We start from the raw sequence: 27530 nt of genomic DNA, 5'->3' as shown, positions 1-27530 counted from the left end.
TGCTTTTCAATATCAAGCTAGAAACAGGAGCATTTCGTCGCCGCTGATTCATGAAAAACTGGTACAAACGCTTCTCGAGCTCTGGATGATTGCCAAACCGCAAAGTTTTCCGTTTATTTCCAAGTGAAAATGAATTGTATGCATTTTCTTTTAATGAACGGGATTGTTTTTTTATTCGGCAAATCGTTGCGCAATCAACTTTGTATTCGAATGCAAGATCTCGTTGTTTAACGCCTTTTTCAATTTTTTGGAGAATCTCATCTCTTTCTTTCAATGCAAGAAAATGTAGATTCTTTTTCACTTTTCCCATGATTTTATTTGATGAAAGCAAAAAAAAAAAATGATTCAAACTCCGAACGATTGTTTTACTCTCAAGAACCAGCTTGAAACTAACGCGTGTTGAATGTCACAAATGATTCGATGCCATATTTTATGATATCAGCGCTACAATTTTACAGTTATTTGTAAAAATCAAAAATCACAAAGCGTGAGAACAGTGTTTTTGGTCGCAATAATTCCGAGAACCATAACTGTGCATAGCTATAAAGCTGTGTCTTCGCGCGTGATGAACGCAAATACATTGCCGTATTAAGTAAAAAATTTCTTCGAACAAGAATTCTTTTGCGCCCGAAAATTGCAATTTTTTATTGCTCTTTTCGAGTTTTCTATGGACTCAAAATCGCATTGTACTTTCCGCGAAATTGCAGTTATCGGTATTGCACTTATCGGGCTTCTACTGTATGTGTTGATACACGGAAATTGCTCTTGAATGGATTTCTAAGCTGAATTCATATACTTGTACAGAGTAAAAGAATGGAAAAGTTGGAAGAAAATGTTGTGAAATATGTATGTAGGTGTATTGTATGTATGTGTGCATGTATACTAATATATGCCTCAATAGCCTAGAGAACTTGACTTTAGTTAAGTTTCAGAAATATGACCGCAATAGAGTTAACTCAAACAGTTAATTTTTGCTTCCACTTGAGATTTATTGACTCGCTTTTTATATGTAAAGATGACTCGCTTTACAAGTTTATATTTTTAGTTTAACCTTGTATATCGCAGGAGTTGTATATTTATGATATCTAAAAAATAAGTGGAAAAATAATTTTCAGCACGAGCATTCTGCCACAAAAAACTCAATTGAAATTCTCTGTTAAGTTCGTATAATTAAAGCTATGGCAGCGCCTGAAAGCAAAATGAAAATATTTTTACATTGGGAAGCGCGGCTATGACTGTTAAGGTGCTGACCCAATGCAGGCCGACTTTTCTTTCCTGGCTTCGATAGCTGTCAAAAATGAATAGAACAATACTAAAATATATGAAATGAGAACAAACAAATGTGTTCTATTTGACAGCGCTTTTGACATTAGGAATTGGACATCCCTGTCGTTCATTTATTTTGATTTGGTTTAGCTTCATTTGTGAATTTTAAGCAGATTAGGGAGCTTGCTTATTCACGTTTGCTTTTCAAAAATGTTTATGCCATTGCGGCGGACCCAAAACTTTCGTCATTGACGCATTTAGCGTGATTGGCATCTTATCTTGTACATTTTTGACTATTAAAAAAAAACTCGCAATATGTGTTCGCAGGTTAAATCTAACATCATTATTCAAAAATGTATTACGTATTACTGAATATGGCTAATATCTCTGTTTCCTTTTCCCTCTTAGGAATAATCTGATTGTTAAGCCAGCGTTCACAGCGCCCATTTGGCCGCACAAGTTTTTAAAGCCTAGGAAAGCCAGTACAGCAAGCAAAGACATCCTGCATTGGGCCACCACCTTTAGCGTAACATTTTCTGTTGGGCCAGGAGAATTGACTTAATTCGATTTGGGCTCGATACAGACGTTTTGTGTTTATTATTTTTTTCATTCGCTTAATAAAGATAAATAATCAATAATAATGATAAGTAAATCCAATAATTTCAAAATCTCTGTATGTTAGTTATAGGTAATGGAGTTAGTTTTAAAAAATTGTAGGGGAATAGAGGAGTCCACACGGAGCCTTTGTGGGTTGTCTGAGTGAGCTTACTGAAGCCCGATAGGCAAATTTTTTCACTTTTCCGTCTTTTCTTCGGCGGAGCCTTTTCGGAGTCTCAATAGAAGGGTTAGCGCACCGCATAGAGTCCTAGTTATACACCTTGCAGACTTCGCTACTTGGCTGGAAAAACTAACTGTACTTAGAAATAAAATTAAGGTTTGCTAGAAATACTTGTAGGTTGTAAGACACATTGCAAACAAATATCATCTTATTTGACGGCTAACGGCTTCACCAGTTATTAAAAAAATCTCTCTAAAGGGTGATTTTTTAACTATTATCTTTTTAAATAGTTGGTTTAAACAGCTGACGCACGTTTCGTGTTTTGTTTCACTGTCAATCATCTTCAGTTTGGTCTATAATTTAACCATGAATCGTCTTACAAACGAACAACGCTTGTAAATCATTGAATTTTATTATGAAAATGCGTGTTCTGTTAAGAAAGTTTAAGATCCACTTTTTTATCGAAAAATTGTGTTCAGCGACGAAGCTCATTTTTAGATCAATGGGACATAAATAAGCAGAATTGTCGATTTTGGAGTGAAGATCAGCCAGAAGAATTGCAAGAGCTACCAATGTATCCAGAAAAGCAGAAAAGGTCACAGTTTGGTGCGGTTTATGGGCTGGAGGGATCATTGGACCGTGAATGGTGAGCGCTACCGTGAAATGATATCCAACTTTTTTTGCCCGGTGCCACATGCCACACAGCACGCGTAACAATGGACTTGTTGAGAGGCGAGTTCGGTGAACATTTTATTTAACGTTCGGGACCTGTCAATTGACCTCCTAGATCGTGCGATATAACGCCTTTAGATTATTTTTTGTGGGGCTATGTTAAACTTCATGTCTATTCAGACAAGCCTGCTTCAATGCCAAACTTGGACTAAGCGGATGGACCATTTGAAGCGCAGTCGCGGTCAACATTTGCATTAAATAATCTTCAAAAATTAAATTATATGGATTATACTATCGATTTAAATAAAAATTTCATGCATTTTTTTTAAAAACTTTCCTATAGCTCTTAAAAATCACCCTTTATATAATTCTCTCCTATAAAAGTCGGTGTTATAATAGTCCGGGAGCCAGAGGTCATTTTGACCTCATCATTTCATGCCGACTTATTTTAATACTGAAGGCAGACGCCATCCAATGGATGACGAAACCAACCGTCAGCTGGTCCAGTAGCGGTGGGTGCGTGGGATGCTGCGAAACATGTCGAAAACAAATTTTTAACAACTCATTTAATACCGGCTGAAATTTTTTTTGTGTATTGTTGACATTTAGTAGAATAGAAAACTAGTCAGCTGCGCCATAGAGGGGGGAAAATACGTCAGCTGAACAGGCGAACTTGTAAAATAAATTAAAAAGTAAAGCATATTAAAATATTGTATTATAATGATGGTCAGATGTGCTTATAGTGGTGGAAAGACCGTCAGCTGAAGCATTGAAAATTCCGCGCGCCGCCGAGATGTATGAACGCAATGATACATTCTTGCTTCGGCTTACGGTCTTCCCACCGCTATAAACGCAGCTGACCATCATTATTATATTTTCAAATGTGTCCAAAATTACGTAAAAAAATCAATCGGCATAAAGTAGTCTTACTTTTTAATTTATTTAACAAATTCGCCTGTTCAGCTAAGGTATTTTCCCCCTCTACGGCGCAGCTGACTATTTTTTTTATTTTACTAAATGTCAACAATACACAAAAAAAATTTCAGCCGGTATTAAATGAGTTGGTAGAAATTTTTTTTCGATAAGTTTCGTACCCTCCCACAATCACATCCACCGCGGGTGCGCCAGCTGACGTTCCCTCTCGTTATTCATGAAAGCTAAATCACAAGTATAGTCAAGAATTTAACGGTATAAAAACGCAGTCCAAAATCGACCCCTGACTTACGGACTATATAGTTTAACTTTATTTTGATTTAATTATTTAGCATTAACCTGGTTTTCATAGTCTATAAGGAATACTGCAAATATTATATTAATTTACATATGCACCTACATACTATAAAGATTATGGGGAAAGGAGTGATCGTAAAAATAATAGATTTCATTTATGCCCTTACTAAATTCACATATCGATTCTTGGATTCAATTAGCACTGACGCTTGTTACCTCAACGACAAGTAGGCTAACAGACAACACCCCTTCAACCTGCTGCATACCTTAACAACAACACAATTATGGTCATAATGACGCCGTAATTCTAATTCAATTTTATATAACCCAAAATATGTATTTACAAGAATTATTAATAAAGAATTAAAATATCTTAAACTTTGTTAAATAAGATGTTTTCCATGAACTTATCATTTCAATTCGAATTGTTGTGAAATCATTGGAAATGTTAATTGTTATTGTGCGCGCACATTCAATTATTTTCAACATAATTAACTCACCATCTAATTACGTAGGAACATCTTATTTGTACTATGCATACAGCATACATACAGTACATACAATACATACACATATACAACAACAAAATACTAACCTTTATTACTGGGCAGTGAGACCGTCGGCGATGCAATCAAATGGCATACACTTTCCAATTCATCCGTAATCGAAGTGTATTCCGTATGAAACTTCAAAAGTATATTTTTGCTGGATTTCGCATGCAATACTGATTTTCCTAATGGATTATCGCGGGCAAAATCGAAAAGTCGAAAGAGCGTGAGAAAGAAAGAGAGAGAGAGCGACAAGAAAAGAAAATGTACACATTTTACAAAATCAAGCAAAGTACGAGTATAGGTGAAAACGATGTATAGATGAAACGTAAATATCAAGCAGAAAATAAAAAAGAGAAAATAGTAAAAAATATTAAAATGAGAAAAAATTAGAAATACAAATAAAAACTATTAAAAACAATTTAAGTTTAACTTAGAAAACAGGGTGTTTTTGAGGGATGGAAGTTCTGTTAAAGATTTTTAAATGTCTGTCAATTCACAAAGAAGATCTGGAAACTAGAAACCCATATTTATGACAGAAATCAGACTGTAGTACTTAGTCTGCATTGCTGACTTTTGTTGTCAGAAGTTTGTATCAAAATAAATAAAATAGTTTTATACCAGCGGTATTAATATAAAAACATGGGGTTGAGCCACTCTTTGTCTCCAAATATTATGTACGAGAAAATTATTTAAATACTCCATTAAGAATTTATTTCACCTTTGCCCTTTCACTTCTTATACCAGTATTTATTTTATGGAATTGTTAAACCTAAAAATTTGTATAAACTAACATTTATGGCTATGGTACATGGTAATCACACAAAAGTTCAGACAGAAGTTACTAATATCGCCATTATTCTTTATACTTGTATAGCGGAGACCGTAGCCGAATAGATCGGAGCGAAACTACCATTTGGAATTTAGAGAGAACATAGGTTCGAGTCTCGGTGAAAGAGTGCATTTCTGCCATGCAAAAGCTCCGCATAAAAAATATCTCCCGTTCGAAGTCGGCTTTAAACTGTATGTGCCTCCATTTGTGGAACAACATCAAGAGAGGAGGATGTAATTTTCTGTGAAAATAAGTAGGTAGGTTTTGTTTCAAATAAATGTGTATATATAGGGAATATTTTGTAATAAATTTTGTTAGAAAAATTGTAATTTTGAATGTAAAACAACGAGTTTTTAAATTTGGAATTTTGCCGCAACATCATCGTTCTGTGTTCATCATTTTTGGTCATCCAAGCCGGATAATTTATTGCTTCTATGAACTAGATCCTCTTGCAACATATTTAGGATCCTCCCCGCAACACCAATTAAGTATTGAAATACGTAGCCCCGTCTTCTGAATTAATTGCCAACCTTACTATTAGTTTATTTTCGTTAACTGATACGTTTAAAGGATAGTTGAAGTAAACTTTAAAATTTGATGTTACATTTAAAGTGAAGTCAAGTGAGAGGAAATAAGGCGGACGCCGTAGCCGAATGGGTGTGTCCATGACTAGCATCCAGTAGGGCTCGGGTTCGAAAAAGTTTTTTTTCCCTCCTTGGCAAGCAATGGTAAACCGCTAAGTGTATTTCCGCCAAGAAAAAACTCTTTACACAAAACAAACTTCAGTTTTTCGTAGACGGCATAAAACTGTAGGTCTATCCATTTGTGGGACAACATCAAGACATACAGCACTAATTATAGGAAAAGCTCTATCAAAAGGTATAACCGTCAATTAAATATTATATAAATGTTATAAATATAAAGTGAATTGAAATTAAACCGATCTTAAGAGTTAAATACCGAACTTGGAAATATTGAAAAATCAATTCTTTGTGCTCCAGATTTGTAGTAGTTTCAGAACTACGAAAACTATTTGTATCAATTAGTTGAGATAAAAAAGAGTTAAAGGGTTAAGATTAGGACTGGTTTATCGGCTCGTTTAGTAAAGCTCATGGATTTCTTTCTGTTTTTTTGATGACACTAGATTATTTATTTATTTAATAAGAATTAGACCGTCAAATTGGTATCCTATTTGTGCGAGCAATTCGACAATTTACATATTAAGGCACGTACGGCTTTAATAACTTTTCGACAGGAACAGATTTTTTTTTTTTTTTTTGAGAGTCTTGGTAGATTGAATTTGGGTATTTACCTACACGGCATTTTTTATTGTTTGGAAAAGCAAAATCGTACTGTCAGCTAGTAGTTACACTACTCGAAGTTTAAAATTACATATTGATAACGTAAAATAAAATTTTCATAAACATAGAGTTTTCATAATTTGGTCGCAAGTTAATATAAAGTATTTTAAAAAACCGCTAACATTTACGATTAATTTTATTTTTAAATGTCGATAATTAAATTTAATGGCGGACATTTTTGTGGATATTTTAATCTTAAACACGTGGCTAATTTTGACTCCTAATTTCTAAGATCTGAAAAATATTAAGTTTGCAGCGTCGATGAAGCGTTAAAATGTTTCACAAAAATATTCGCCGGAAAATTTCGCATGAAAAGAGTGTGCAATAACGGACAAAGTACCCCATTAATTTAGTTCTTGTGAGGTTTAGAAACAAAACGACAGGTGGTCTAACCTTATACAGCTCATCCTCTTTCATAATTATCATATCACATATCGCACATCGCATTAATGTCTTTCCCTTTTTGCCCCATTTTGTCGCGCAGTGTAATTCGGAAATTGTAATTTTCAAATTTTAACCCTCTCAAAAACACCCTATATAAAAATAAATAGAAAATTAATAAAAGTCAACAAAATCGTGAAAGCAACTGTGATCTTTTGATGCGTGAAGAGATGATTGGTGGGAGAGGGGTTGAATAGGAAAGTAAAGGATAGGACACGACACGACACAACACACACACGCGCACAGACAACAGTTGAGCAGGTGTCAAATGCCAAGTGAAATACATATGCATCAATATTGCAAATGGCATTGGCAATGTCTGAGGAGCCTTAGCGGGATGAGTATGGGAAATCGTTAGGATATGGAAGTGAAAATTTAATTATGTTTGGTCTCTAGGCTAACAGCATGCCACAACATTCATTTTAAATTGCATTGCTGCTACACAAGCAGCGCGGAGTGCCAATCTGTAATCAGTACTGTGGTGGGATGCTGATATGGAGGAAGGGTGCAGGTGCAGTCGTGGCAACGGCGTGGGAATGGAATGATACATAGGTTTATACGAATGTGGTATTAAGGGTGCATGAGCTATGAATATATCATCTTAAATTAGTTTTTTTCTTTCCCATGACTCTGTTTTGATAAAATTGTATTAGAATATGAGTGTAAGTATGTATGTGTGTACGCACCACCTCCAATCGCCTCCTTGTCACTATCAGGCTCAGATTGTGTGAGACTCATTTGCCGACGTGACAACGGCAACTGATTCAGACTTATGCGTGAGCGGTTAATGTCGGCAGCAATGATGGAGCACGCTTCGGAGTTGCGACGACACAGCGATACGGTGCGTTGGCGCATAGCACGACGCTTGGCGGCTAAGCGTTCGTTTATTAGACGGAACAAACATAACAAAAACGAAAAAGAAGAAAAAAGAAGCAACAACATAAGCAATTAGTGTTTACCTTTGTTTGTTTGAATTTTGTATTGTACAACAACTACATAACGTGTAATTTTTTATGTATTTTTTTTCATTTCAACCAATGTCATCTACAGTTTGTTGAGGGTTTGTTTGGTTGATTGATTGGTTGATGTATGTGGGTGGTTGGTTGATTTTAACAACTGATTGATGCGCTGTTGGACATCATTTACGAGGCCTGCGCACCGTATGTTGGAACGACATGCCAGTGTTTAGATGTTTAATAAGGTATTTACCTTCAAAATTGATGTCCTGCCCAGTCTCGTCCGAAACATCACCGACCAGCGTGTGATCGTCGTCGGCGCCCAACGGTGTTAGGGTATCTTTGCTCTCGGTGCTGGCGCCGGTATCCTGCCGCACCGTGACGTACGGGGTACGTTTTACAGTTTCACATGTGGACGGCCGTTGTGACATGGGTAGGTAAATATCCGAATCGGATTCGGATTGTATGGATATCTTCCGGCCGACATGCTCGTTCAATGTCAGCTCATCTGGTTCTTCAGGTACTGGCACCACCTCGAAATGGGTGCCTTCATCGAAAATGTATGCATCCGGGCGTACTTCTGTGAGTGAACGATTGAAACGACGCCGGTTGTTGACCTGTTGAGGGTGAGAGATATGGTAAAATTAAATATAATATAAATTTTTATTCTGAATTGATGCGAAAACGGTAAAATTTTGCTTTTGCCATACACACCGTGCCTTAAAATATGCAACGTTTTGTACGATTTTTATATAGTGCGTTTCGTAATTATACCACAGGGAATTATTGACAGGTTTAGACAATTTATATTTTAAAACAATTTTCTTGTTTAATTTGATAACTTTTCAGTAAAATATAGTGAATTTTCCTACAAAAACCACATAATTCCATGCTAAAAACTTTGTGCAAATAACAAAAAGATTTTAAGAATTTTTATCGGAATTATAAAATTTTCAATAAGAATTTTTACAAAAATTTAAATTTCTATATCCCAATGAATTTTCATATAAAAAAATGCAAATTTCCGCATTAAATTTTGACAATTTTTTCGCTGATGGTGTTGGGTGCTTCCTTTTAATTTAAAAAAAAGTGCACTTGTTAGTGGAGAAAATGCGCAATACCATCAAGGAAGAAATGTATGTATTATAAAAAATTCTAAATTTCGATAAGCATGAGATGAATGAATCGATTTATGTGGCTTTTGTTATAGAATGAAGAATATTTTTATAAAACCAGGAATATTATTTTTTCTTCGCTCTTTCATTCTTTGACTTGTTACGAGTTATTCTGTAGGTTTTCCCCTATTTTTTCTTTGGTGTTTGTAAAGTATTGTGGAGAAAATATGCTATTCACTGTTTATCAATTTCTCAATTTTTTCTTTAGCAAAAACCATCGCGCATTACTAGTGAAATAATATCTTTATTTACAGAGAAAAATTGCTCAAATAGCCAATACGCAGTACTAAAGAATTGATGAAAAGTTTCTACGACCAGTCTGTAGATTAGGTATACTGTACTGTAGGGTGACTAAAACTAAATTCGAAGTTAGTTTCCACCTTGCACACACGCTAATCCACATTTTTAAAACCCAACTTCTGACTTGTAATCAGTGACTCCAAAAACTTCCTAGTAGCAGGCTTTTAGCAAGTCCGTCAATGTTATAATATTTACTCTCATATAAAATTATATGATTTTTGAGGTTCGAAAAAATTCCTGACGTTAGCGACATACATACGGTATATCTAAGCTAGTCAGGAGATATTATCATCAATTTTGTTTTTTTTGTTATCCGCATGATCCGCTTGTTACCATCCGCTTATGATAGTTTTCAAAACGAGGTTTTAAATACTCATTCCATGACATCGATATGGATGGATATCAGACGAAAGCCATATTAAACTGACCCATTGAGTAACCCTATAACTTTTTACTGTAATTTCAGATCAGCTAATGACATACCGCGTTGGAAGCGTCAGTCGAAGGAGATTTATACCATGAAACAGTACACCCCAATAGAACGCGCTGAAATTGTTCAGCTGTACATTCGAAATTCCTTCTCGATTGTAAAAACGCAACGTGCGTGGAGAAAAAAAAATAAAGTGAAAAATGCGCCGTCAAAGAACGCAATCAAGCAAATGCACAAAAGATTTTTGTCTTCCGGCACTGTGGCTAATACCCGACGTCCAAATAAAAAGCGGCCAAGACGATCTAACGAAAATATCGCGGCCGTACGAGCCAGTATCGAGTCATCGCCGCGAACGTCAGGTAATCGTCGTTCTGCTCAGTTGGACATTCCTTGGACCACTCTACGACGTATCATTCGTTTGGATTTGGGGATATTCCCGTACAAAATACAACTAAATCAACAACTGTTGCCGGCCGATAAGCCTCGTCGCTTGGAATATGCCAATTTTGTCGTCCGAATGGCCCAAACTGATGAGGATTTTTGGCATCAAATCATTATGAGTGATGAGGCCCATTTCTCCTTGAACGGAACCGTAAATAAGCAAAATTGCCGTTTCTACGCCACTGAAAACCCTCAAATTATTGAAGAGGTACCTCTCCACGACCAAAAAGTTACAGTCTGGTGTGGCATTTGCGCTGATATGGTCATTGGGCCGTTCTTCTTTGAAAATGGTCAACACCAACCATTGACCGTCAATCAAGAGCGTTATCGGGCCATGATAACCGATTTTGTGATGCCGATTGTTCGTGAAAATGGTATGGAGCACTTCTGGTTTCAGCAAGATGGCGCACCACCACACACAGCACGAGCCACCGTCAACTTATTGAAGACTTTGTTCCCTGGCCGTTTGATATCAAAAAGCGGCGATTTTGACTGGCCGCCACGATCACCGGATTTGACGCCACCGGACTTTTTTCTTTGGGGCTATTTGAAATCTAAGATTTACGTCAACAAGCCAAAGACACTAGGCGCACTTAAGGCCAATATCCGACGGGAAATAGCCGCCATATCGGCCGAGACGCTGACCAAAACTATGGAAAACGCCGAAAAACGGGCACATTACGCTATACGAGCTAAGGGCGACCACTTGCGCGATATCATATTCAAAAAGTGATGTAAACGAATCTCCTTGAACTAAATTAAATGTTTTTCACAATGAAACACAAAAAAATGTTTCTTTTTCCATATTTTTTTAATAATCACATGGGTCAGTTTAATATGGCCAACCCTGTACATATAATATGTATACAGAACATGTTTGTACCTTTATCCAGGACAAATAAATTACAATAGTATCCCTCTTCTTCCTGTTTTATAAAAATGTAAAAAATATTGTTGAACTTTCCTCCTACGAAATAAAGTATACGCAATGGATAACTTTAGACACCATTTGAAGTTTCCCAGCATATTAACATTATTATATTAAATCTATAGTTTCAGTTTCAGGGGTATATACAATTTTTCATGAATTGCAAAGAAATTTGATTTTTGTTGCACAGTGGAATCAGTTGCTAGAAAAGGCCAACAGAGACGTTAGCAATTAAACAGCTAACAAATTCCAACTAAGTGCAACAAAACCGTTGTGCATATTCTATTTGATTTATTAATACTTTAGCTACATTGAATTGCCGTTAACCAATTTTTCTGGCTATTCCCTTCCTTATAAATTCTAAATAGGTTTATTATGCTACCTACCTGTAAGTTCGGTCCTGGCATCACGGTTTCATTATCAGACATCGATACAGTGCGGACCCTTTGTAAATCTCCAGCTATATTCGTATTTGATGCGTTCAAATCAGTTCCTTCGATCATATGCATCGACATGAAGCGATGTATGACAGCCAAGTGCGAGAGTATTTGCTCCGAAGATTCCTCCATTTTACGCAGACGAAATTCAATACTCTGTTAGAAAAAAATAAAATACCGTAAGTAAATATAATTTCAACCAATTAAAGCGTTTTAATTTAAAATTCTTATTCTAATAAAAACAATATAAATAGGAGTATCGAATTTAAAAAAGATTACGAAAATATTGCGAAGAGGAATAATTTGAAAGTGATGAAAATATCTAGATTCATTAGAAAAAGGAAGTCTAATTTAGTAGAAATTAATGAAGTGGCCAGTGCTAACATCAAAACTGTTGAAACAATTTAGAATATATTCCAGGTACCTATTGACTTTTCTAAGGACCTCTTCTTTGGAAGGAATTCAGTGCATGAAGAAGCCAACTTAATTTTTCAATATTCGTATGGTCAACTATCAAAAAACTGGAGAGTTGGTTCATTGGAGGATTGGTTGGTTGATTGTATCTTCACCAATCAAAACGAGAATAATTTAAAATGAAGGTAATAGATACACGTGGAATAAGACCATATAAACGCCACGCTCAGTTGACTAGTTGCTTCGGAGCCTATTAACGTTTGGATACATCATTGAGCTCAACTTCTTATCGATAGCACCCGAATTCCAGCCTAATTAGTCAATCCAATCGGGCTTTCTGTTGTTGAACCTAATAAGACTGTTAGTTGTCTTACCTCATCCCTACCGAGCTATCTTTGCTTTAAGATTGCCCTTAGACCCCATATTATTCAGGCGGCAGGTTCTGTTATAGGGAAGTTCTATTCTTGCCGCATGCTTTCCTAGTGGACGGTGCCCTGTAGCATTTGGCGCGATTTGCCCTTTTTTTACCTATTTAGCAAATCTGTACCTTCTTCTGCAGTATTTAAGCCATAATTGCCTTTTGGTTATTTATTTTGCGCAGTTGCGAATGAACTGAACTTTGAATAATGTGTTTTAGATTTTTGGGCGCCCATATCATGGAGAACTGCCACAGTCTATGCCCAGCCTCGTTGAAGGGGCTGGCTGAATTTGCTAAAAGATGGTTTAAGGGGATATACGGAATTCTTTGCTGAGCGCGTCTGTGAAGTGAATTCCCCTAGAGGCCGAAGAATACAGTAAGCCGTAGAAATGTTTTTAAATAAAATAAGGAAAAATTTAAACACGATAAAAGACTTGTATTAAAAAAGTGTTGCACATTTTTAATGAGTATCATTGGTTTAGCAAGCCATCGTGAATCGTTTAACGCCACAACAACGCTTCCAAATTGTGGAAATTTACTTAAAGAATACGCCTGTTCGCCAAGTTCACTCCAAAAATTCATCAGCTGAACATCGACGATATTTGGTTGCAGCAAGATGGCGCAATTTGTTATAAAGCGCGCCTAATAATCGATTTCTTGCAATATTCAAGCCACCGGAAAAAGTAGTAAAAAATTGGGTGAATCGAATGAATCATGTAACTCGTAGCGTCGACGGACATATACCGGATATCATATTCAAAAACTAAAGGCCATAAAGCTATCTACCAGATTACAATAAAAACAAGCATTGCAGCACTATTTCTGTTTTATATTATCATCCGCCCGCGGTAGCCGATTGGGTTGGTGCGTGACTACCATTTGGAATTCGGAGAGAACGTAGGTTCGAAACTCCTGCAGAAGCATCAAAAAATAATAGAAGAAGCTTTTTCTAATAGCGGTATATATCTGCCATGATAAAGCTCCTCGTAAAAATATCCGCCGTTCGGAGTCGGCTTCTAAAGCTCTTAAAAAAACACCCAGTAGTTCATCCTCCAACAACAACCTTAGAAATCTAAGTTTCAAATTACGTGCAAATGAAAAAAAGCAAAAATTTTCATCAAAATAAGAGTTGTTACAAAAATTTAGAGTAGGCAGTTTTATAGCCCATTGAATTTTAATCCAATAAAATTTAAGATTAAAGTGACCCAAAAATCAGGTTGAGTTTGCCATTTTATCCAACTCACCTGCACAGTAGCCGTTTGTACATTCTCCTTTTGATTTATATCCTCAATTTTCTGCGCCAATATTTCAACACGCTCTGTTGTATTTTTAACACGTTCGTCAGTCGACTGATTCAATATAATTTCCTGTTCGTGAAAGAAACCCTCAACGCATTCCTCTTCGAAATCATACAAACGCTCCATATCATCCTTTTCAAGAAATAATTTTAAACCATTGTCACGTTGTACCTCCAATCCTGGTTTGCGGTGAATAGTACAAAGTATTTGTTTTGGTTTTTTTTTTTTTTTTTTTTTGGATTTATTAAAAGTTTTCATTTGCATATTGGTTTGCGAGTGCAGAGACAGAAAGATAGAGAGAGCCAGATTAGGTGCAAGAGATGTTGATTAAATTGCAGGGTTTTATGTATTTGTTGTTAGTTGGAATAGGTCAGGCATTACGTATTGTACGATTGTTGATGTGCATATATAGTATGTAGTATAGTTGTTTTTGGCGTTGTAGTGAGTTAAAGTTGACCGAAATTTACAGATTTGTTGTTGTATTTCACATATATAGATTTTCATTTGAAGTGATGTATTTGACATTTCCAAGTTGTTGAGATTTTCCGATTGTTGTAACAGATTTGTATTTTCCGCATATCATTTCATTGATACGACAGAAATCAATTATTTCGTTAGATACCACAACAGCATATGCAGATATTTGCAGTTATATTTAAAAAAACAGAAACAAACATACAAGCATTTCATCAGTTTTGTTGTCATAATGCAATTTCGAAAAACGTTTTTGTTTTTATGAATGAATAAATGTGCGTATATATGTTCGTGAGCATGCATTTTTATATTCCATATGTTTGAGCAAATGCGACCGATGGTGCCATTATCACAATCATTGGCACAGCCAACATCGTCATCATCAAAAGTAACAGTAAGTGTTGTGACAAGCGATGATAGCCCATCAAGTGTGGTGAGTATAAATAATTTAAATGTATTGCAATGACAGGATGCAGTTTCGAATGATGTGGCATAAATGGCAAATGTGGCATGTGTGGCCATTGTGAAGTGCAATAACAGCAACAGCAGCAATGATCGCAATTTTCCAAAAATCATTGGCAATGAAATGGAATTTTTCAATATACATATTGTCCATATTCCATCAAGTGGGGTAGAGTGGGATGATATTAACGAATTATTTAGTTTCGTTGGTTAGTTTTCACAATGTGGATGATATTTTTTGGTTTTTTTTTTTTGATATTTTTTTGAAAGTTTTGCGTTTGTATTTGAATGCGATGTGTGCAGTAGTGGTGGTCAAATGTGGGTTGTTTTGTTTTATTTTGTTTTTGTTTTTGTTGTTTTGCAATTTCAATATTGTTAGTATTTATATAAAATTTCCAATATGGATAGGTAGGTTCTCGGAGGTTTGTATGAATGTGTGCATGAATGTACATGGGTAAGTACGCATTGAGGTATGTATGTATGTATGTATCAGCCATGAACGACACCGTAAACGGCAGCGCAACAAGAAGAAAAGGAAATATTATTTTAGTTATATATATTCGAGCGTTAGTATATAAACTCACAGGGAATAAAATTTAATTTTCTCATCCCTCTCTCACCTTTCGCTTTGCGTATACAATACTTGAGCAGCGAGTAGAAATGGCAGAGTGCGATAAATGGTGGTGGTAGTACGGGCTTCTGCTGATACTCCATAACGACAGTGAAACGTTGAAACATCCAAACCTACGCAATATTTTGCACAAAAGCAAATAATATTAAAAACCACCATTCATAGCAGACATTAGCAGCCATTATCCAGTCCGCCATCCAACATCCAGCAAACACACACACAGAGTCAGTCATTAAATGCCGACGACCATGTGACACATTACACAGCGCGCAAGGTGGCGTACATTTAGCAGCAGCGAAATAAAAAGAGAAATAAATTTGCATAGCATTTTCATTAGTTTTTAGTTTAAAAGATAGTGTAAAGTATAGAAAAGAACGAAAGCGTGGAAATGCGAAATTGTCAATAGTGATGCGCACCTGATGCGAAACGGAGTTCACTTCGTTAAAAATATTATTGAAAACAGCAATCAGCAGATTAATCAGCAATATGTTGGCAATCAACAGGTACATAGCCATTATGATAGGTGTCACCCAGTGACCTAAAAAGGAGAAAGAAAAATTTTGCATTAAATAAGGAATGTCAAATGTTAAATGCAAACGCCAAAAGAAGATAAAGTCAAGGTTCAGCTGCAATCCAATATCTTAAAAATACTACGCCTATAGGTTTTAAATAGTAGGGCAAGGTAAAAAATGCAGGTGCATAGCATTTTATTTCAATTCTACCAACACATGTTTCATATATGTTCTCGGAGACTCCAGCGCATTTTCTAATGAGGCGCGAGGAAGGTTTAGACATCTTGGCCAGATGCGGACGGAAGAAAGGCACAAATTTTCAGCCCAACCCAGCTCTATCTGGGGTTTATTATGGGAACTGGGGTGGTACAGAGATGAGTAGAGGGTGTAAAATACCGTGAGATCAAAGTACAAACCCCATTTTCATTCATTCATATAACGACATATTTTGTTATAAATGCATGATTTTATATATAAAAAAGGGCATAATTTTAATTTTTAAGGCGAGTCTTAATTATGTTTATTTGACACAATTATTTTTTCGCATATTCTTTGTTAAATTTACGTCAGAAAATATTTCAAATGATCCGGCAAAACTGTATTCTATAAGTTAGCTTCTCGAAATAAATCGCTTCATACTATCATGGCTTTTCAAAAAACAGGGCAGATATTTCAGAAAAAAACCGAACCATTTTTGTATTTTAGTTTCGACTATATTCTAAAATACAATAAACACTAGAAGCAGCAGGTCTACCACTAAAAGCTGATTTAGAAATTGTAAGTGCAACTATAAAAACAAGTCGAAGCTGCAAATGTTGATGCTGTATTTTAAAAAATTTACTCCATGTGGTTTTGAAATATTGAAAAACATTAGAAATTGCTGCAAAAACACACGACAACAACTTTATTGTTTCAGAGCTTTCCTCTTTCAAGTATGGATCCATTACATTTTCGTGTATACAATTTTTGTAATTTTTATTTCACAATAATAACATGAACTGAATTTATTTTTTATTTTCGTGTTATATATCATGTTATTCATGAATTGAATTTATGTGATTTTCCTAATTACATACATATACAACATGCATATATGAATGTTATGTGAAGCCACATGTGCTTTCATTTTAATAATAAGAAGTTTATATTTTTATAATTTATTTTATAAAAACAAATAATTGTTTTAATTTGTGATTTATTGCAGCATGTTAAGAACATATTTTTTATTTTGAGAAATCATTCAATAGCCACCAATTAAAAATTTGAGCAGTTTTCACCAACCCATTCCGCTTCGGTGGCCGCCATATGGTTTAGGAGGCCCAAAATTAGCTTATTTTATAGATTTTTTTTAAGAAGGCATAGAAAACCTAAGTTATATGTAGGAAAATCTTTAGTAAGTAATATTAGGTCGAGTAAAAAGGTCTCTTCTTTCAAAGATGTATTTAACATTAAGGAATTTTCATGATTTCTGATAATAGTATAAAGGGTTTTCCAAGAAGAGGTGTTATTCCCGTAAAAGATCAATGGTTTCGTTGCTTGTGGGGCACGTAGCGCCGTCTTGTTGAAAATAAACGTTGTCCAGATCAATACCACCCAATTCCGGTCATAAAAAATCGTTAACCATCTCTCGATAGCGCAATCCATTCACCGTAACTGTTGCCCAGCTTCATTTTCGAAAAAGTAAGGTCCAATGACTCCGCCCGACCATAAACCGCACCAAACAGTCACACGTTGAGGATAGAGAGACTTTTCAACAATAACTCTTGGTTTTCCTGAGCCCCAGATCCGACAATTTTGCTTGTCGACGAAGTCACCGAGGTGGAAATGGGCCTCATCACTCAAAATGATTTTTCGAAGGAATTCCGGATCATTTTCATGCATTTCAACGAGCCAATCACCAAAGACACGATGTTGTTGATGATCGGCCGACATGAGTTCTTGTGTTAACTGACTTTTATACGTCTTAAGAAGCAAATTTTTATGCAAAATACGGTGTAATGACGTTTGTGGAATGCCTAATTCCAAAGAATGTCAAGGAATGGACCAACCTGCGTTTTCTTCAACGCTCTCGGCTACAACAGCAATATTTTCAGATGTTCTTGAGCTACGTGCACGGGTTTTATTCTTCACATCACTAACTGGTCCCAACAGCTCGAATTTTTCCACCAATTTCTGTATTGCGATCCGACAAGGTGCTTCATGGACACCCACAAATGTTCGAGTTTTACGAACCGTCTCTGCCAAATTTTCACCTTTTTTATAGTGAATTTTAGTAACTTCAATGCGTTTAAGCGTGTCTCGCCATTTTTATTAATGGCGTAGTTTCTACTTATCAAATATCAAAAAATGACAGTTTCAAAAGTAACATCTACCGAAATAGCGGAGTATTCAAAATAACAGCTGTTATTGGAAAACCCTTTACATATATATAATATATTTTCTTTGATCTGATATTTTTTAACGCAGTGTAAAGAGGGAGCCAAGTAACCAAGCTAAAAGACTTAAACACATTTGGTCTTAAATTGAAATAATTCACAATGAATAGCTCCCTCCAGGAGTTCTACTATCAAAAACCATTCATATTGATCTAGACGATCGACCAGAAACTCCGATAGCTCAAAGGCACCTTTTCAAGAATTTGGATTTTTGTGTTTAATATAAAACTTACCTCAAGGGAGGCTTGTGAAAATGCCCTGGCCAAATTTTTGACTAAATACACGAGGACCTAATCAATAACAGAATTATGAAATCGCTGTCAAGATGGAAAAAAGAGTCGAACAAAACGGCGCATATTTGATCCAAAGCGGATAATTCTAACCATATTGTTTTCATGGTTGAAATATAGAGTCCCAGCGCTCAGAACTTTTTACTGGTCTTACATTTATTTCATTCTTTGACAATTTCTATAAACTTAAAACCCTGTCTATTAAGAATTTAAATACAATAATCATAGGAATTTACTTTAAATAAAGCTATAAGCATTTCGCCATCGACTCACCTGTGGGACATGGCTTCTGATGCGGCTCCTCACCGCACGGTGGATCAATATCATCAGCAAACACCTCACCGTACAACATGAAGTAAGGCTGATAGTAAACCTGGGAATAAATTAGAAAAACAAACAAACAAAAATCAATTAAAAATTCTGAACGCAAAATGACACAAGATTAAAACGATTACGACGCGCTGGGATTTGGCATGGATGAGGAGACAGACAGAGAAATACACACAGAGGCACAACAAGAAGATAAAAACGACGATAATTTCCGTAAGATGAGGCGTTGGTAAAGGACATAGCAGGGAGAAAGCGATTGGAAACAGACGTTTACATACAAGTATACACAACCCAGCGAAAGAGAGATAGAGGGAGCATATACATACTATACACCTGTATACATATACATAGCACTAATACACATCTAAATAGTTAATTTCACAAAAGCAATTACAAATCAATTGGAGATACTACTCGTATTGATACTGATGTATGTGTGTATTAAGTTATGTAGGCTAACTAAATAGTTACGTTTTCATCTACGAGAATATCATAAAGTTATATATTATATGTACTTATGTACATATATTCATTAAATCAGGTATAATAGTATTTATATAATAAATTTATACTCATAATTAAAATCTCAATCTGACCGTAGCGCTAAAGCCAAATAAAATAAACAGAGAATGAGCAGTAATACATAAAATATAAACGGATAAATTCTACGAGCTGATGTTTAATATCACAGCAAATCAATCAACAACGGTCCATTTGTGCATTCATTTATTTTTTACCATCACGGGTATTGCTCAACATCCACTAGAATAGCTTTGTGGTTTCATGTATCTATGAATGTTTGTATGTGTTTTTATAGCATACCATCCTGGCCAATTCATTTTCCTATTCGCTGTCATTTAAGTGTTCAATGAATTGTAATCGACAATCGTTGGCTTGCATAAATGAGCAGATTTATACGATATTGGTTGGCTGTCAAATACATATGTACATACTTATACAGACATACTAGATATACCTATACTTATAATTACATGTATTATATTCGAATTCATCCCTAGGCACAGCCAGGATGTTGCAGTAGCAACTAGCAGAGAAAATTAATTTTGAATAGGAAATGTTTGATTAAAATGATGAGCATGAGTTTGAAATATAAAAAATCTAAAGAATAAGAACATTCTTCAAGAAGGTTGCTGCCGTTGGGTATATAGAAAATGTCTTGTAAGACATGCCTTTTTTATGTGATTGCAGGGAACATCTGACTTTTTAGTCAGTTTAAGTGATAACTTTCTGCAGAAATGTTTTCCCCCGGATGAGCCGCAATGACGACTCTGAGAAAAATAAGGTCAATTTGATAGACATTTTTGTATTATAAATGTATACACAGGGTGTTTTGTTACCGATCACAGAAACTTTGAGGATACAAGCTCTAATTAATTTTATTAAGAGGACAGAAATAGTAGTCTTTCCTATTTTTGCTCCGCTTCAGAGGGTAGGCGACTGTAAAAACTAAAAAAAATTGCTTTTTATGCAACTGGATGTAAAAATAGAACAAATATTAATTGATTAACTGTACCTATTATTCATATTACTATTACATTTCTCTCTAAAATTGAAGCACATTTTTTAATATACTTAAATTCTATACCAAACAAATAAATAAAAATAAGAATAATCGATGCTTCGCTAGCAAATTTAATTTTATGTTTTAAGTCGGATCCACTGAGCACAAACCGATAGAATACAAATTTTATATTGTATAAAAACCATTTTGGAATAAAAAATCGAAAGATATTTAAAGTTGTTCATACAAATTTAGAAACCTAAACTCTGAACTCACTCGTAGTTTAATATTATTAAATGCAACGGTTTCCCTCCTTACGACTAACTGACACGAGAGGCGTGCGGCTCATTATTGGATAGGCAGGAGTACGCTAGGCATTGAGATCTAAAACTGTCAAGCTACAAAGAAAAATTATCCAACTGCACAAAATGTTAAGTAATAAACATCGTCAATCATTTATTGAAAGAGGATAGTATCGTTTTTAGGTGGTAAAAAGCGGGTCAGCGATATCAGAGATGCTGGAATGAAAACCAAAGTTTTGACAACGAAATTTGTTATTTTTTAGATGGCTTAAAAAAAAGAGGCCTACATTATCTTGATACTCGGGACAGACTAAATATTAAGGCTAACGTCAGCCAGGAGAAACGGTCTAAAAATTTAGCCTGGGCGTAGTTTCATCAAAAACAGCATTGCTAGCATTTGCTACGACTAACAAGAGCGGAAAGATTGATAAACTTTAGACGAGTATTGTACTACTGTGGGCAAAGAGTAAGGTGAATTTATTTGTCAAAGTTCGCGGGATTAAAATTTCGCTCTAGTTATTTTTTTCATGAGTTGGCAGCACTGTTAATAACATCTGGGCCAACTTTCATGTGAATGTCATTATCAGTAATATATTTACGCTTGTGTTTACCAAACGACCAAGAGTGCATTTTTCGATTTTTACAATGTCTGATTTGATTGAGAAGTGCCATCAAATTTTGTTTACGGAAGAAATTTCGGCTGCGGAAACGTTTGGCATGCAGAAGGCAATTCGACCATGTCGAAGAAAAATGTTTATAAAGACTTCAAAGAGGGTCGCGAACGTGTTGATGACTTGGAGCGCTCCGGACGACCATCGACGTCAACAGATGACCAACACGTCAATAAAGTGAAGGAGTTTGTGCTCAAAAATCGTCGATTGACTGTAAAGACCTTACTGATATGATCGGAATATCAAAAGGATCTGTGAAACCCATTTTGAAAGACCATTTGGGCCTACGAAAAGTCAAATCTCGTTTGGTACGTAAAAACTCTCAATTTCTTGGAAAAAAGTCGTCGCGTTGATGTGTGTGAAACAATGCTTTCAGACTATCATGCATGAGAGGTATTGGTGCACGGTCTTACAAGTCATTCAAAATCTACCTAATCTTAGATACAAATATAAAAAAAGCATTAAAATATATATTATATTTCACTTATTTGTTTAAAAGAAAAATAATAGTAGAAAATTAGTCTACTTATAGGCCAAAGCACTGACTACTGGGGTCTTCGGCTTAAAAAATATATTTTATATACACAATCTATCTACAAAATATCAGCTCTCAGTCTATAACTTCATTAGCATAATTCATGCAAAAATCGCACATAAATACATTCACCAAAGGAGAGCAAAAAATCTAAATCAAACAACTTGTAGCTCTGAAGTAAAAGCGTCAAAGGATATTTAGCATAGAATATTTATGAACTGTTGCATAGCGAAAATACTGACGCAGTAAAATGGAAAATACAAAAAATTTGCAAATATGTATGGAAAAGGAAAAACAAAAAAACCAACACAAAACAAAAAACACATTGAAGAAAATGCAGCAAACTGTTGATCGCTTCATGCTTGATAAGCGGCGTTGAAAAGCGAGAGTGAAGGGAGAAAAAATAAGTAAGAAATAAAATATGTAAATTTTATAAAAACGAAAAGTAAAATGCGAAAAATGGAAGGAGCATAAAAAGAAATAGAAAAAGGAGAACAACTGTAGGCAAATAAATGAAATAAATTTAAAAAAATGTAAGCAGGCGGATAGATACATCGATACACGAAAGCAATAACTCAGCTGAAAGCATAAAGGAAGTTAGGGAAGAGAGTTTTTTAAAGCGCTTTGTGAATAAAAAAAATGGAAATAATCAAGCCCTCTTGTAGAGGGGTTCGTACCTAAGAATAGCAGTTAATTTGGTGTAAAATCTGTGAAAGCTTTAATAAGTGGATGTGCGTCCTAGTGTACATTGGCATGAGTGTAGTGCTGATTGACTGAATGCATGAAAAGCTCGAAACGACAGTTATATAGGCAAGTACATACATAGAAATTAATAATAGAGTACACACATACATATTTACGAGTAAGATTTTAACTCTTAGAGGAGCCAGAGAGAGGAGGAACTCAATTTATTTGTAATATTTTCAAATGATTTACTGGCAATCTCATGCAATAGTATTATTTTTACTATTTACTTTTTTTGTTTACTGTTGTTATATGAAGTCTGTCCAATATATTTATAAATAAGTGTTCATATGCATATCTATTTAGTAGTTAGTTTTATATTTAGTTTAACAGATAGGATAGGCTTACTAATACATATTACTAGAGTGGTGAAATATTATAGCCCCTAGAAGCAACTCCACTGCATTAGGTTTTTAAGGTATTGATCAATTTAGCAATGAATAAGAAATGATCAGTGTACGAGTACATGGTGTTTCAACAAGAGGTTCCATTTCAAAATATTAAAAAAAATGGCATAATATTGTTTTTAACCGAAATGATTGTTTCTAAGGGAATACTTTGGCTAATTTTAAATGTTATTATTATTATTTTTTGTTATTCGTAAGTTGTATAAAAAAAACTATTATACTTATGATTTATATCAAATATTTTCATGAACTAGCAATAAAATTATATTTTTAATTATTTTCTGCTGTAACTTTTTTGCTGGAAAAGTGTTGTGCTTAGTAATCAGCAAACATATTATCATTTTGGCAGCAGCCTTACTAAGCCCAGCCTTGTAAGAGGTCCCACAAAGTGTTGACAGAGTCGGACTATAGGAAGAGTGGTGTTTGGTGAGTTGGTTTAAGCGGACATGTGAGGAAATGACTAGCACCGTGTGGGTATCCTTCACAAATAGAGCTCACGTTAAATATGTCGGAGTCGATTCGAGGTAAATTGGATTTCAATCCACTGCAACATCCCGAATTTAGTTACGTCAATGTTACGCGGGTCTCACCACACAACTCAACCTCTTAGTGTGCCATGGCTGGTAGTTAATCTCCGATTCTTGCATTCATGGGGCGACAGTATACGAGGTTAATTTATAGCTTGTCTGAATTGGATTCAGTGGTTGGCATACATATACTTATATATACATTATGAAATCTTTTATTTTAGCTTACGGAGGTGATTCGGAGGCTCTACTTGTAGCAGGTGACTAAAGTGCAAGACCAACGAATTCCTTTGCAAAGTCTGTCGATGAGTCCGAAAATCCAATATTTTTTTGTCATTTAGTTTTAGAGATATCACAAAAAATTAGTTTTGGAATCAAGAGCACAAGATAGCCGAATGGGTTGGTGCGTGACTACCATTCGGAATTCACAGAGAGAACGTAGGTTCGAATCTCGGTGAAACACCAAAAATTAAGAAAAAGTTGTTTCTAAAAGCGGTAGCCCCTCGGCAGGCAATGGCAAACCTCCGAGTGTATTTCTGTCATGGAAAAGCTCCTCATAAAAATATCTGTCGTTCGGAGTCGGCTTAAAACTGTAGGTCCCTCCATTTGTGGAACAACATCAAGACGCACACCACAAATAGGAGGAGGAGCTCGGTCATACATTCAAAAAGGGTGTACGCGCCAATTATATGTATATATATATATATATACAGGGTGAACGATATGAAGTGTTACCTATTCAAAACACCATAACTTTTTTGTGTGAAATTAGTTTTTATTGATTTCAAAGACAAAATTATTCAAAAATGATTACAATTTTAAATTATATTCACTTTAGCTCGATATGACCACCTTTTACCTTGGATATAGCCTTCAAACGATCAAAAAATCAATTGCATACTGCACGAATGTGATCTTGACCCATTCGCGTATCGCTTTTTTCAGCGCATCCATACTGGCATATTTTTTAGTCCTCACCTTGCTCTCCAAAATGGACCAGATGGAATAGTCCATCGGATTTGCGTCTGGCGAATTTGAAAGCCATTGTGTGGACGAAAAGAAGTGTGGAACTTGATTTTTTAACCATTCTTGGTTCACACGAGCTTTATGAGATGGTGCCCAGTCTTGTTGGAACGCCCATGGTCTACGACCGAAATGTTTGCGTATCGACGGCTCTTCTAAAACATAAAAATATCTGGATTTTCGGACTGAGTGACTTGTTTACATAGGAATTAGATGGGCTGGTTCTTGAATATAGAAATCATTAATTATTTTTAAGAATATGGGTTAAGCCAGCCATGGCAGCACTTATTTCAACTATCACTGGTTCACAAAAAAAAAAACAGAGAACAAAATAAAATTTGCGCAAAAACTCCCGCAAGGCAAAGCTGGAGCGATTTCGTACGGTAATCCCTATTTTCATTTAAATGGAAGTTTAAATAAGAAAAAATGCGGTTATTCGTCACGGAAAGGACAGAACTCACTATTAAAACATCAAAATCCATGTTACGTCGGTTTGCGACGAATTGCCAAGCAGGGGAATAATTGGACCAACACGCCGCACACTCGAGCTCACGAAGACTCGCTAGTTGTGATTTTCCATCCAAATATAATGCAATCACACTATTACGTTTGAAATCCATTACTGATTTTCTTTTTTCACGTTTACTCTCAAAAAATGCTTTTGCGCTTGTAAACAATACTCCGGGCTGTCATTTAGCCAACTAACAGACAGTTGATGCCCGTACATCAGCTGCGCGAGCGTTCTGAAGTTGGCTACACTTCGAGTGCCGGACCCGGTATAGAGCCAGTTAAATAAATACAGCTACAATTTGAAGACCAGTCATCAAAGTGTTTTCACATTTTTTTGTTTTTAACAAATCCTTCCAATTTCAATTAAACAACTGAGCAACTGAGTAATAGAATGACACAAAGACGGATGGTAGCTCTAACATTGACACTTGAAAACTTGGGGACTAGTTTGAACGTAAATTCTTGTTGAAACACACAGCACTTTCAAAATTTTAAAATAACATAAAAAATATTGCTAAAATAGGTCTTGGTTTCTAATCTCTTTTCCGGTGTAATTTTTTTATCCCGAATATATTATAGGTTGTGAGAAAACCTATTTAGGAAAGCAAAGAAAATGTAGAATTTTGCACTTTTACTCTCAAAAGCAATTTTTTATTGAACACAGTAAATCATAACCCTTTTTCAGCTCCAGTTATTCTATATATTGACACGCGCTATATACATACAAGTACATGTCTATACATAATTATTCGATAAGCACATCAACAAATTCCACGCAAGGCAAAAATTATCGAAAATAGATAGGGAAAAAATAATCCGTATAATCAAACAGTTGGCGCTATTTCATTCACATTAAGAAGACAATTTCGTTCCTCTAATACATATGTGGACAGACGATCATTACTATAAGTATTAAGTACATATCAATTATTATTTGTTTGTATTATATGAATTTAGTATTTAGCAAACCAGCGTGAATGGGTCTATAAAATGTGTGTACATTTGTCAAATTGCCGCTCAAGGTGTTCAAAATGTCGCCTCTTGGCAAATTTTGCGTTGATTGTGGTATTGCCGATGACGCAGTTGTTGTTGTAGAAGGTGTAATCCTAGTTGTGGTTGTTGTGGCCGAAGAACGATGCAAACCACCCTGTCCATAGCCAGGTATGCGGGCATTGTGCGAACGGCTATTATGACCCAACGCCCCCAAGAAACCGGGTGCTATAATCGAACCAGCGATCAACTGGCCATTGGGCGGATGACGGTGACGAACATGACAATGATTTTTCAAATGTTCAAGGTTTTACATTTTTTCGATTGTTTGCATAAAAAAAAATAAAAGTGTGCAATTTTGTACAAACATACAAATGTGCATATATGTTTTTGTTGTAATTTATTTGGTAATTTATATTGTTGGCAATATTGACAAAAGACAAGAAAAATTAGAAGTAGAAACGATTGAAAGAGAAAATACAAAATCAATATGCGGTGTTCTCTTTACAACTCTTCTTATATACTTAGTATACGACATATACATATGTACAAATGTACTTGAAGTTAGTTTTCAATTATTATTTCTTATATACTTATGTATGTACTCCATTATTTATAACTATATATATGTAACTTTCAGTTATCTGTTGCAAAGTTATTACAAAAAGTTAAAAACAAAACAAAACCAAAGTACGTATGTATGTATAAAAAAACTAGGAAAGGATAGCCCAGATTACAACTCACAGAAATACCTGTAAATGTGTCAGAGAGCTGAGTTTGAGTGTTTCTTGTTGAGCCACGGGCATAGACACACACACTAATATGTAAATGCATTCAATTCACACAACGCCGCTACTGGAAAAACTCGGCGCTTTCGCTTCATATGGCACATGTGCATACATATATTGCTACACCTATTACACTACATACAGCATATGCCATTTTTGGGACATCCTTTTACAATTCGAACACCTAATTGAGCTACACGTTTTTGATTTGGTTGAATTTTTGAATATTTTTATGGGTTCTCTATCAAATAAAGAACTACGTAGTTGAGGATTTTTCTGTTTTTTATATTTTGGATTTTTGGTTTTTTTTATTTTATGAGCCCAAGGTCGGCTTAAAACCAGAAATTTAATTATTTATCGATACTTCGACCTTAACTGGAAGTCATCGTCAAAAACTATTTGCTAAGCCTAGTCGAATAGAAAATCAAAATTCTAAGCGTTTGATGCTTTTT

General features: G+C 35.3%; 1 protein-coding gene across 9 annotated transcripts in view; it reads right to left on the bottom strand.

Annotated features, from left to right (window-relative positions):
* LOC129246503 (transient receptor potential cation channel trpm) overlaps positions 1–27530 on the bottom strand; it is a 209069-nt gene that overhangs the window by 7913 nt on the left and 173626 nt on the right. For all 9 annotated transcript variants that reach the window (XM_054885381.1, XM_054885377.1, XM_054885378.1 and 6 more), the window contains 8 exons: positions 19003–19102; positions 15909–16030; positions 15482–15605; positions 13872–14104; positions 11745–11951; positions 8338–8701; positions 7815–8000; positions 4542–4679 (listed from right to left, as the gene is read on the bottom strand). In XM_054885381.1, coding sequence (XP_054741356.1) covers positions 4542–4679; positions 7815–8000; positions 8338–8701; positions 11745–11951; positions 13872–14104; positions 15482–15605; positions 15909–16030; positions 19003–19102 — 1474 coding nt within the window. The remainder of the gene's footprint in view (positions 1–4541; positions 4680–7814; positions 8001–8337; positions 8702–11744; positions 11952–13871; positions 14105–15481; positions 15606–15908; positions 16031–19002; positions 19103–27530) is intronic.

This window comes from Anastrepha obliqua, chromosome 4 (genome assembly GCF_027943255.1).
Source record: "Anastrepha obliqua isolate idAnaObli1 chromosome 4, idAnaObli1_1.0, whole genome shotgun sequence".
NCBI lineage: Eukaryota > Metazoa > Arthropoda > Insecta > Diptera > Tephritidae > Anastrepha > Anastrepha obliqua.
This window is presented reverse-complemented; position numbering and strand designations above follow the sequence as displayed.